The sequence below is a fragment of the Protobothrops mucrosquamatus genome, unplaced genomic scaffold (assembly GCF_001527695.2).
Source record: "Protobothrops mucrosquamatus isolate PMUCROS unplaced genomic scaffold, P.Mucros_1.0 scaffold_4, whole genome shotgun sequence".
NCBI classification, from domain to species: domain Eukaryota; kingdom Metazoa; phylum Chordata; class Lepidosauria; order Squamata; family Viperidae; genus Protobothrops; species Protobothrops mucrosquamatus.
Window position 1 is genome coordinate 1,313,161 of NW_015386080.1, and position 13,659 is coordinate 1,326,819.

The following is a 13,659-nucleotide window of genomic DNA, read 5'->3' on the forward strand; positions in this document are numbered from 1 at the left end:
GTGCCTCACAGTGAAAATAAACCTAAAGAATTGGAGAGTGAGGTCCATGCATGGGCTGGATATGTGCATATATTTCAGAGCTCCCACACTGCATATTCTAGTAGAATTTCAATGATTATACATGACGGCAATCCAATGACAAGCACATTGAAACTGTCTCAATAGGACTAAGTGCTTTAATTAAATGTTTAGCTATCACTTGCAATAGGAATCTGATGCAATTAACTTTCTCGGAATTAATCCAAAGTGCTCCTAGCTTAGTTTTCATCTTCTCAGCAATAAAGCCAGGTGCTTACAAAGTATAAATACAGCACACATTTAATTGAAGTCTGTAGCCTACTAGTATATCGATTTACAAAAGCTGTCACTCTGGCCCAGGGTCTCCTGTCCTATTGCTACTCCAATGTCTCTTGCCAATAACCACAGTATAAACAAACACAGACTTCAAGGAGTCTTAGAGGGAGAAAACCCTTCTCTCATTATGGAAAATGCTGATCTTTTGGGATCTGGGTGGAAGCTTGGTTTCACATTCTGACAAATGACGTTGTCTAGTAAAGCAGTGATAGGGCCTTTTGGCACACAGAAGGAAGAAAGTCAAGCTTAATGGGACAAATTGTAAGTCTGGGAGAGAGAGCAGCTGACTAAGCTAAGTAATCAAATAACAATTAATAGCATTGAGGTCACCTTTTCTCCCTTTTCTCCTACATCACCCTTTTCTCCACGTGGACCAGGGAATCCCTATAAAAAATGAACAAAAATATCTCTATTGGCTTCTGTGTATTAATATGTGGGTTTATTTTTACTGTAGAGCTATATTATATGCATCCCAGCAGCCCCACTCCCAAGAATTCTGCATCGAGTAGTTTGAAACTAAAAAAGAACTGATAGAAAATTACTCTCATTTTCCTACATGCAAATTAGTGCTGGCAATGTTCAAGGACAAATGCTTCATAGAGGTTTAGTGGCACTAAACAAATGGGCAATAGCATTCTAATTAACTTCTTTCTGTTCCAAAGACTTTGCACAAACTGGAACATCTAACTGCAGCTTCTAATTTAATTCTGATAAGATATAACTCAACTGCAGTCAGCATGTGCAATCAAAGATGCTGTAGCAACCTAGAAACACTAGTTCCTTGCGGGAACAACTTCCCATGAGGTTTTCACTGTTTTAGAATGCAGTGGTAGGCTTTTTTTTGTAGTTTATAATAACATGATTAAAACACCCCAAATCTTGGAATAGCTGTTGCTGCAAATAGGAGTTGCCTTGTGGTAATGTTTTGATGTGGTTGCATTTTTGAGCACCACTGACTGCATTTGTAAGATTTGATGCACTTAGTATTATGCTCATAACAATACAGAATTGTATGAACATTTGTCATTCCTTGGTCATTTATCCGTGCTCTAGTTAGCATAAATTGCTGCAAAACCATTAGGGGTACTATTTATGGTAGTATTATTTTTTCTCTAGTATTATTTTAAGACAAATGACAGTACAATGTTGAGTATAATCTCTGCATGATTGTCATGCATAGGAAATGGAATAATCTTCAACATGCTGTAAGCATGCGACTATTACTTGAAACAAATGTTTACCCACCACACAGACAAATAGGTGATCAATTATTACTTACATCAAGGCCAGGTTCACCATCTTTGCCCTATTAAATAACCATAATAGTTTTGTTAAACTTTCAGGCTCTTATAAAACTTGAGTGGGGTTAAATGTTTGCCTGTATTATTCAGATATGTGCTGTGTACAAAATACAATTTTGAATCCAAAACTGACTTAAGAACAAGCTCTGTGAATGAAGAACAATCATGTACAATGCATTTACTCTTTTTATATTGAGTATCCTCTTAAACATGAACAAATATTTAGGTATCACTTATGTTATTATGGTTATTGTTAATTATGCTTTTGTTGAAGAAAAATAGCATCAAATAGTGAGTTATGATATATTTCAGCAAACCACAGTTAACTGTTTGTTAGTTTAGACAACGTGTTAAGTAAAACATGAAAACAAAATCTTCCAAACTCTTATTCCCAGTTCTGATGGAGCATAGGAAAGGAAGAGAGTGGAAATCCATGGCACTGAACATATTCAATTACTAATTAATATCAAGTAATTTAAATGTCAGGGAATGCAACATATGTATGTTGATTATTATATTAGAACTATTACTCGGTACTTTGCAAGAGTGGGTTTGGATGAGGCAAAATGTCATTGAGTAGAACTGTCTTATTGATCCTTGGGGTACTGGAACTTCTTTAGAATTGAAAGGCATCTGCTAACAATCACACTACATAAAAAGATCATTGGCCTCTGAACATGTCTACTATTGGTCAAGTCATTTTAGTAGCAATAGAACCACTGCAAGAAAGCTCAGAAGCGTCTAAAAGAATACTAATCAAGGACCTCTAGTACAAATCAAGGACCTCTTGTTTTGTATAAATTAGGAATCTGCTAGAAGGTTTTCTAACTAATAAATGTTATTAAGGGGCTTGCAAAAGCTTATGCCTCTTAATAACATTTATTAGTCAGAAAAGGTGCTGTCTGATTCTGATTTTTTTTGTCACCAGAGATTAATGCAGCACTCTTCCTGAAATGTCTAGTTTTCAGGAGAATATGAATTAAGGGAGCTGATTATGAATATGATCACTTTTATTCACCTCTTCCCATCTTGTAGGATCTGTTAGGGTGGACATTTTCTGAGTCCCCTGAATTAAACAACAGTAAGTAAGAATGAATATTTATCTGTATAACACATGAAGAGATAGAGAATGCTCAAAAGTTGGGAATTATCCTTATGATTATTTTTAATAAACATTTTTACTAAAACATTTCTATTGAAATATTCACCTGAACTGCTGAAAAATTATTAGGAAGTCACAAAGCAAGCTAGCAGAAGAACAGATGTTTCCATTGACATTGTAATGGAGTGTGGTTTAAAACCTGAGACAGATATTTCCGTAATCTGTAATCTGAGTGGCTAAAATGTTTGGCAGCAGTTCTTCAGTTTTTCAGATAAGAGTCTTTTTGCCTTGACTGGCTGCATGTTTTACCAAAAAACTATGGGCATTCTTCAGATTAGTAAATTCCTCCGTAACAAATAGTGATTCTCAGTAACTGATATGGAAACCATCACTGCCATGTTTGGGGTTCTTTTGGATGAACACAGCACTTATTTGACAGGCAAGTCAATGGATATGCACTTATTTCATGCTCTTCCATTTGCAAAACATTTTGTGATATTAAATAAAGCAATTGATCTTAGTGAGATGGGTGGTTCAAAGATGTGATAGATAGATAGATAGATAGATAGATAGATAGATAGATCAAGATAGATAGATAGATAGATAGATAGATGGAACAATGGGTAACAGTGATTCATTCTAATCTCATACAGTCTAACCAGATTAATCTGTAAAAAAATATTGAAAAAACTTGTAAAATATTATCAAAAATATAAGCTAAATAAATTTATGACAATATGTAGCTATCACATCTAAAAATGATTTTCGGCTTATATATTCTTTGTGTGTTTTTCTGCAGTCTTTCTCCCTTTCACATGTGCATACGCACACATAGTTTCATTTGCAGTTTGAATAAATGATATCATGCATGATGCAAAGAAGAATTAAGTATATTTCAATCTTTAAAAATCCCCACAAAAATAACTACTTTCAAACATTCTAATGTTTTCAAATAAACAACATCAAATTCAGGTTATACATATAAACCTATAGAAAAATATTTCTATGTCAAAATATTTATCCCAAAATTATACTGGATATGGAGATGTCTCCTCATTTTATACATACAGTACCTACATATAAATATCTCATTAAATATACATCAATCAAAATTTAATATCTGCACATTATAAATACCTGCATGCTAACAAAATTTAATAATTGCTTCCAATATATTGCAATATTCAAGGCAGTTACTTATATCAATGTTTCATGAGCAAAAATTCTTTGCCTAAGACATTTAATGAAACAAGACAATAACATAATTATGTAACATTTAAAAAAACAACCAAAACAACTCTTATCAAACTTGCTTCAAATGCAAATTAAAACATAACAGCAGAAAATGGTTTGCATAATTAAGACCTGATTGCTTTTTCCTCTGGAGAGAGATATAAGGTTTTTTTTAAAAAAAAATCTAACATTTTATTGAAAAAATTTATACCATTATACTTTGGTGCCTAAGGACACCTTCACAAAATTATAAAAATGGCAGGAGCAATATAAAAGAGTTGATATTCAATATTGGCTTTTCTTATTTTGTTTATGTCAAACCTACTTTATTATTTTTGCAAAGTGCACTGAGAGGATAAATCTGTCTAAACCTGAAATAAGGTGATGATCTTATGAGCCATGACTTGCTATTTAAATTAATTGCATTTCTTTGTGATGAATAAATGTAGCAAGTTTTAATGAAGGATTTTACAAATATTACACTTCTAAAAAATCATATAACTTACAGGCAAACCATACGGTCCTCTGGGCCCAGGATCTCCTGCAATTCCTTTTTCACCCTAAAATATAATAATATCAATGCTGCTCATATATAGTAAAGAGACTTATTATGCAATATGTTTCACTTATTTCCACCCTCCACCAAGGCTCCATTTTTGCTTTCAGAAGAAACCTTTGGTAGGTCAGCAAAGAAGAAATCTTCTGTTGTATTTAAGAGAAGGAGATAAATTAGTAATAGTAATAGTAATAAAGTTGGAAGGGACCTTGGAGGTCATCTAGTCCAACCCCCTGCTCAGGCAGGAAACCCTATACCATTTCAGACAAATGGCTGTCCAGTCTCTTCTTAAAAACTTCCAGTGTTCGAGCATTCACAGCCTCCGGAGGCAGGTCGTTCCACTGTAATTGTTCTAACTGTCAGGTAATTTCTCCTTAGTTCTAGGTTGCTTCTCTCCTTGATTAGTTTCCATCCGTTGCTTCTTGTCCTGCCTTCAAGCGCTTTGGAGAATAGCTTGACTCCCTCTTCTTTGTGGCAACCCCTGAGATATTGGGACACTGCTATCATGTCACCCCTAGTTCTTCTCTTCATTAAACTAGACATGCCCAATTCCAGCAACCGTTCCTTATATGTTTTAGCCTCCAGTCCCCTGATCATCTTTGTTGCTCTTCTCTGTACTCTTTCTAGACTCTCAACATCTTTTTTACATCGTAGTGACCAATACTTTCCAAGGCTTTGGAAAGTGGTATTAAGGGAAAGTCATTTCTCTACATATTTCTTTTTTTTTCTTTACAATATTCTTATTTTTGCTTTCCTTTCTATTTCTATTTTTCTTCTCTGCACCTATTTTTTTCCTTTTTTTAGTTTGTATTAGTTTGTTATTGTGGATGTAATTTTTAATAAAATTGCTATTAAAAATAAGCTTTAGGTAAGTCAAAATGAGAGATAGTGATAGGTCTATGCTCACTTCCTTATTCATCTCTAAAGGCAAAGCTACCTTTTGTATGATTTGTTTATGAATATCATAAAAACCTCAAGTATTTACATTATTCATAACATACAAAACCTCCATAGTTGACCACCTCCCTACATTGACCACCTCCCTATATTGACCTAATTTTCATAGACTGTACATACACTATATGTACACAATAGAAAGCCAACCTCTCTAAACTGATCACCTCTGTAAGTTGTATCTTGACCACCTGGACCTTGACACATGGTATTAATTTACTTTCTATAACTTGACCAGTTGAGTCCAGTCTGCACCAAGGGCAAGAAAAGTGAAATGCAGAATTGGTAGCAATGAATTTCTTTCAAGAATAATATCAAAGAATACAATATTTTTGAGTTTGATTCGGCAGTAAAAATGACGACATTTTTAATGTTGATGAGTGTGGACTCTTTTTAAAGGCGATGCCTGATGGGAGCCTCATTATGAGGAGTGACAAATGTAAGAGTGGAAAACTTTCTAAAGAATATTTCACAGTTCTGCTGTGTGCTAGGTTAACCAGAGAGAAGCTAAAACCTTTGGTGATTGGTAAATTGGCAAAGCCACACCCATTCAAGAACCTGTAGCTCAAAGACTTTCCTGTCACCTGGAAATCTAACAAATCTGCACAGATGACTTGTGCCCTATTTGAGGAGTGGATAAGAGGTATTGACTGAAAAATAGAGAAGAAGATATAGTCTGTATCAGATACAATTGTCCAGATACAATTGTATCTGGACAATTGTAGTGGACAATTGTACTAGCCATCTGCAAGTAAATCATTTTACAAGTGTGAAACTAAATTTTTTGCCTCCAAACACTACATCAAAAATTCAACTTCTCGACCAAGGCATAATCAAAACACTCAAAATGCACTACCAAACTCAGCTTCTGCAGTGGATTATTGCTAAAAAGTTAACCTATGAACCATCTGCAGAAGCAAAACCCTAACCCTGACCCAGAAGCAATTTTCCAATCAGTATTGACCGAGGTATAACCCAGCGAAAAAGTGCTGGAAGCAACTGATGAAGCAGAAGAATTAAGTGAGAAGGACACAGAAATTGCAGATAGTCATTTGCTGTGGAAAAATGCCCAGGTGTGCTGAGTGGTATAGCCAGCATTCAGAGTGCTTTATCCACTTACCATCATAAAAAGAATAAGAAACAGACTAAAATTGACTCTTTTCCCCCGGAAAGAATGATCAAACATATGTAAATGTATTGATTTTGTATGATACAATGTTGTATGAATATTTTTCTGTTTTTTCGCTATGTGTGTTTCTGTATGATATTTTCTAATAAAAGCTGTACAATAAAATGAGGCATGTGTTCAGTTGTTCCATATGTTGACCATCTCCGTATGTTGACCACTTTTGTTCAGTCCCTTGGGTGGTCACCTTTCAGAGGTAGTAGTAGTACTACTACTCTTTCTGATAAGAGAGCTCTTAGTACCAAAAGAACAATACAATTTTCTCTGTTGAAACAAAAGAAAATGCAGCATTGGATTGTGCAGCAAATAAATCAGTTTCCTATTAACACCTTTGAAGACACTCTGATGCTTTTGCATGTGCCTCAAACACAATAGATTAGCAGAATAAAAGATTCTGATAAAGCTATAACAGATGCATTTGTGTAAGAATTATAATATTAAGCAGAATGTAGATTTTTGTAACCATTTTCATCATGACCATGATAATCATCTTTGTTTGTCTTGATATGTTGTGAAAACCCTGTGCTTTATTGGTTATTGCTTTATGTAACCCTAAAGTATGAGAAAATTCAGTAAGGTGAAGCATTTGTGAATGCAGCCACCACGTATTTCAGTAATTTGAACAGAACACAAAAATATACAATATTATTAAGGTATATTTGAACATCTCAGACATGTACTCACTCTGTCTCCCTTTGGACCTGCAGGACCATGTGGACCAATGGGACCATCCATACCCTAGAAAAGTAATAAAACATGATCTGAAAAAGGTTGGGAATGCCCAAATTAAGCTTTATATTGAATGAATCAATATAGAATCAAGCTTGATGTCAACAATTGAGAACATGAATTAGAACGATGGCTTAGTTATTGAGATTCCAAATCTCTGGATTACTTTCGCAGACTCAAAAATCTCATTTGTATTCCTTAAAGCTCCGAGGTGCTTCTTTCTAACTCTTGAATGTTTACTTGCTTGTTTAGATTTATGTAAGATTTAAAATCTAGGAAGAGTTAAAAGATTAAACAAAGGGAGATAACATAAGAAAATCCCATGCTGAATTCACATAAAGACTCACAAAGATAGATGGGACAGGTGACATGCTGAAAAAGGAGATTTTATATGGTCAACTAAACTATTCCATCACTCTCTTGGAAAGCTGAGTAATTTGTTTTAAATAACAGTAGAGCTTCAAGATGTAAATTTAGTATCTTCCAACTTTATGAAGAAGCTGCTTATCCCAGGCATTGTAAATTTTAGAGTTTTTTTTGCTGAAACTATATGGAAAATGCCAACCAATTGGGGGGGTGGGCGCCATATAAAACATTAAAACAAATAACAATTTTCCATCATGGCGTTTGTCTTTCTTTAAACCAAGCTAAAGTGGCTGGATTACTGTCAGTGAACAAAGAGAAAGGTGGACTTTTTTAAACTGACTTTGACAATTATATTGTAACTTGATGTTATCAATATATAAGGTTATCAATCTATAACCATATATATATATATGGGAATGAAGAAGGACATAGGAACAGGAAGGACTCACCCGGGCTCCTGGCTTTCCATCTAAGCCAGATGCTCCCTGTATGTTAAGCGGAAGCACAGATGACAGGGATAACACGAATGACAAGAACGTGAGATTAGTAACTGTGGTGATAAACAAGTACAACTTCTTTTTTATACACAGATTACACAAGAATAAGTACCACACTACTGCATTAGATAAGTTATAATGTATACATAACATAACAAGTTTATGATTTTACTAGAGGCTATATAACAGTAATTTTATTACCTAGTGGAATTGCTTAATGAGATCAGAATTAGTCCTTAGATGCATTAGTGCTACAAAGTTCACTTGCTATAGTGTTTGTTGATCTTTAATAAACATATCTTTATTTAAAAGTTAGTGAGAAATATTCAAGCAAAACAAAGATATAAGTACATGTTTATAACCATAACTAAAACACTAAGAAAGCAGTAGTGCAGCAAAAATTAAATGTACGCTCTCATGATAACAGACTTAAAGCCATAAAGTATTTTAAAATATTTCTGTTTTTTTACTGAGTGACAATCTGTAATAAATTCCTAGATAAGCTAGTGCAGTGCTTTGTAGTACTGGTAACTTGTCATGATTAGTATAGGAAGAATATTAAAATTAGAGCTATTTTACCAATTACTTCAAGAAGTTTAGCCATCATGTATGAAACATCTGTCAAATTTGCAACACTCAATTTGATTTTGCTGAGACCTACATGATCCCTGTGGATATTATATGAACAAGATCAATGCAGTGCTGTCACACACATACTAACGTTAATTAAAGATGTCAGATAGCTTTATTTGATAGATTTTATGTATATGATGGCCCTTGAGTATTTTCACACCTTGATCAAGCAAAGTTATGCATTATATTTCCATTAATTTTAACAGAACAGAGTTAAGCTCTTGCTGAATTTCTACAATGGATTTAAAAGGACTTGACTTTGGATGAATGCCCCTTCTGAATAGATTTTCTCAGTTATTTTACTTTTGTATGTTTTTCATTTCAGTGAAGTTTGCACTGATATGACTTACTTTGTTTGTGTTTAGGAAATCTTAACAGTTCCAGAAAGCAAAATAGGGATTTTAATGAACTTCACTGACTACCAATGAATTAGTACTACACAAAGGAGAACAATTCCAAACAATGCTAAATCATAGAAGATATACTTCTACAAGCAAATGAAAAATACTTTGTTAAACTTGTTACCTAGGATATTAACCATAAATGCCTCATAAAAATATATGTATTATAATTACAGCCACTCTGCTTAAACAAAAATCTATAGTTAGCATATGGACAATCTTTGTGTGGACAATGGTTAATATTTAAGAAAAACATTACACAACACTTAAATAATGGCATAATTAATGGTATAAAGTCACAATTTTAATTAATGTTGCCAACTGACAAATAAATAACAATATAAAAGCAACAAATAACAAAACCATATATTATGGGATGATACAAGATTAGACTTGATTAAGAAAAAAGACACCACTTCAGCATGAGATAGCTTTATATTTGCTATTGAGTAAACCAGAGTTTTTGGCTGAAAGTAGAACGAGAAGTTTGTAATCTGCACTGAAATGGAAGTATTTTACTTACTGGGAGACCAAGGGGCCCTCTGTCACCCTTGTGACCTGGTTCACCCTTCAATCCTTTAAGACCATTTAACCCTGGTTCACCCTAAATATAAAAGTATAAATGCTATTTTGTGAAGATGCTGACATGGATACTCAGGCTGGGACAGAAGACAGCCAGTGAAGGATATGAATGTAAATCCAGTTTTTCAACTTAAGTGGTTATGTTTATCAAAATAGATCATCTCATTGCTAGATCATATAAAAAAATGGTATAGCAATAGTCATGACTCCTATTAGAGTAGATAGCATAAAACTATCTATATAAACTTGCATGTTTGAAACATACATCTTGAAATGTTTCTGAATAATTTGGATCAATATGATTTTACTGTCATGTTGCTTATGGCAAATGTATTCCAAATCCATTCATAATCTTGCAGGCTTTCAACAAAATTAATGAAACCAGAAAAATGTGAATGTGATTTGATCAATCAGAATTACAAAGTATTTTTTTTCTACATTGCCTTAACTGGCTTTTTCTTCAGATAGCAAACTAAAATATGCATTATTTCATGAAAACATATTCCAAACCTTTAAGCATGGCTATCATCAATTAAACAGAGGAAGACTGTGATACATTGGCTTATCCTTTCCAATGACCACAATGTAACAGTTACCCCAAAAGTAATTAAATGCTTACTGACAACCAAAGTAAACATTTCTGAAATTCTCTGATAAGGGAACTCTTTTGCCCTGAAAAAAATCTAGATATTTCTAATTGTACCAACATTTATATATTTTTTTTATTAAAAAAACAGGATAATTTCCAATGAATTTTCCCAATTCTTACAAAGAATTGAAATGTAAAAATAATTCACTACCTCTGCTAAATAAAATTCCATGGCATTTCTAAAGAGGAACTATATGTACATTATTTTTGTTTAATTTATAGCTTTTGACCATAGAATTTTATGTTTTCCAGTTTCTAAAAAAGTAGCATACAATTTATCTTGATTTGGTTTTTTAGTAGGTATGTGTGTGTATATATATGTGTGTGTGTGTGTATACACATACACACACACACACATACATACACAAAATAATAATAATCATAATAATAGCAATAATAATCATAATAATAGCAATAATAATAGCAATAATAAATGCAAATAGCATTAAAGTGTATTAGGGCTTTAATTATTCTTTTTGAAGTGGATAAATATTGAACAATGTGTTTGCATGCACATTTAAATTCCCATATATTTTATATAATACTTTGAACCGCGAGGGTGGATTTTTGACTGGTATTGTTAGGAACATGGATTTTCAAATACAAAGATATGGGCAAAATCATTCAAAAGAACATATTAATTTAAGAGAAGAAATGAGTTTGATTAGAATACTTGAAAGACAGCAATGAAGAAGAAAATATTTTTTAAAAAAACTTCTTAAGTACATAAACACTCGTCCTCTGTTTTCTTAAACTTTTCTGTAAGGTAGTTCCAAATGTCATAGTTTGAAACTATCACCAGACAACTAAATTTTAATACTGGCTCTCCATAATTAACATTATAGAAAGCTAATTTAGCTTACATTGATGTGGAACAGACACAGGAAATTGCCATAAATCCTTATATATGTTTTGACATTTTATTTTAAGCAGATGCTTAAAGGTTTACGAATATTAAAAAAAATTCACAGAAAAAATGAGACAAGGACAAATTTTAAGTGCATGCCTCAACATGATTAATGAGAATGACAGCATGACAAATTAGGGAAATTATTTTAGTTGTGGACTAAATTCTTTACCTTTGGCCCAGGGAGTCCATGAGGTCCCTAAAAATAAATTAAAAAATAACAATTACAGGATGCATTTCTATATTGTTTCTATATATTATATTAGAGGGACTCTCTCAGTGTGTATGCATGTGGATGTGTCCATGTGTATGACTTAGGAAGGGATGGCTGGGCAAAACTGCATTGAGTAATATCTCTTACTTATTTAACAAAAGTCAAGCCAAGTCTAGCAAATTAAAAGCCTCTATCAATTTTCAACTCCAAAATGTTTTTGAAGTTTTTACATATTTTGAAAATATGTAAAAAAAACACTGATAAGAAGCAGAATCAATAGGATCTTGTTACTTATATTTATATAGTCAAAAGCACCTTTGCAAAATTACTCTTTCACATTTCTGCCTATATTACAATTCATTAGGAAAATATTTGATACCACCTGAACTTTTTTCTTTCCCCCCAATCTCTTCTATACTAAGAGCTCCTGAAAACATTGGGTTTTGTTATGTGGACATCTAGGCTTTCAAGGATATGAAACACTGATAGATTGCTTTAATTCATGAACCACACAATAGATAAATGGCTAAAAATACTTACCATAGGTCCTGGTGGACCATGTGGACCAGGAGAACCTGGAGGTCCTATGAGCTGCGTAAAGTATATGCATATATATATATATTTAGAAAATAAGTTTATCATTTTAACAGACACAGTTGACTGATCTGCTGGGACCATGCAATTAGCTGTAATCCCTTGGATGTGCTACCGGTGCTACCCTCTCTTAGAGCATGTTGTGTTTGTTGTTTTTTATTTCACTTCTGTATCACCCTTCCTAAAGCCCAGGGCAGTTTGCAAATCAAAATGAAAATCATTAAGCAAAACCTATGTCCCTTGTACCACATTCATACAGCGAATCACCCACGGTCATTAAGCAAGACTTCATGTGACCACGACTCCTCAGTTTTACTTCACATTTCTCCACTGATTCTGCGAGATGGCTATGAAGCCCATATATGGCAATCATGTTGCTTTTAATGTTTTGATCTGTTCAGTTTCATAGTTTTAATATGATATTATGTTGTTTTAATTTCTGATTGGGAGCTGCTCAGAGCTGGTTAAAAAACAGGTGGCTATTTAAATCATGTGATTGGGGGATTGTGCTTTGGTTGTAAATGCCTATTGGTTTTGAAGCAGCCAAATCTCAATCACATTACAGTGGGGATGCTTCGGTGATCATAAATGCAAACATTGGTCATTAAATTACTTTTTCAGCATAACTTCAAATGGTCACTAAATAGGGCAACTAAACGGCAACTACTAAATAGGGCAACTAAACGACAACTACCTGTAGTTAGAAAACCAAAAGATTATTTTACAAGAACACTGAAAAAATATAGCAAGACTTACAGAGGGACCTTGAGAACCTGGTAATCCAACATCTCCTTTTTCTCCTTTCATTCCATTGGATCCCTACAAAAATGTTATGGTATTATTATAAATACTTTCATCTTATCGGCTGATGAATTTTTCTGCAATAAAACATGACTTTACATATTTAATTATAAGACCTAATTTGTCTTATATTGCTATCTAGCCTCCTATTCCAAGCAGATAAATTCAATCCAAAGCATCTGAACCATCTTTGGGCTGGCTGAATCTGTGCTGGGTACCAGCTTCAATTATTTCAAGATGTCAGGTGCAACTCAAGTGATGTGATCAAAAAGTTTTTTAGGTGTTCCTACAGGATTTGATGTGTTGAAAATTAGTTACAAATATCCTCAGTATGCCTAACATTGAATATGTCGGTGTATTTGGCACATCCACAATAGTCATAATTGTGAAGAGGGTGATCCTTATATTTTGATGTTCAAAACAATTCTGATATTCAGAACATGCCATGTAGTGTTGGAACTTTGTCAGCCAAGGAATCAGGTTGAGAGAATGATTCTACAGTGACCAATAATGGCCGTCCAGAGTATTAGACTGGGTTCTTATATACCCCTTGGAGATAGCAGGAACTGAATGTGGAATTATTTGGATGCAATACTTGTA

General features: G+C 33.5%; 1 protein-coding gene across 1 annotated transcript in view; it reads right to left on the bottom strand.

Moving 5' to 3' along the window:
• Positions 1 to 13,659, bottom strand: part of COL25A1 (collagen type XXV alpha 1 chain) — a 276,185-nt gene that overhangs the window by 14,378 nt on the left and 248,148 nt on the right. Inside the window, exons 28-34 of the mRNA XM_015831888.1 lie at positions 13,015 to 13,077; positions 12,205 to 12,255; positions 11,623 to 11,649; positions 7,371 to 7,424; positions 4,497 to 4,550; positions 1,634 to 1,660; positions 685 to 738 (exon numbers count right to left, since the gene is read on the bottom strand). Coding sequence (XP_015687374.1) covers positions 685 to 738; positions 1,634 to 1,660; positions 4,497 to 4,550; positions 7,371 to 7,424; positions 11,623 to 11,649; positions 12,205 to 12,255; positions 13,015 to 13,077 — 330 coding nt within the window. The remainder of the gene's footprint in view (positions 1 to 684; positions 739 to 1,633; positions 1,661 to 4,496; positions 4,551 to 7,370; positions 7,425 to 11,622; positions 11,650 to 12,204; positions 12,256 to 13,014; positions 13,078 to 13,659) is intronic.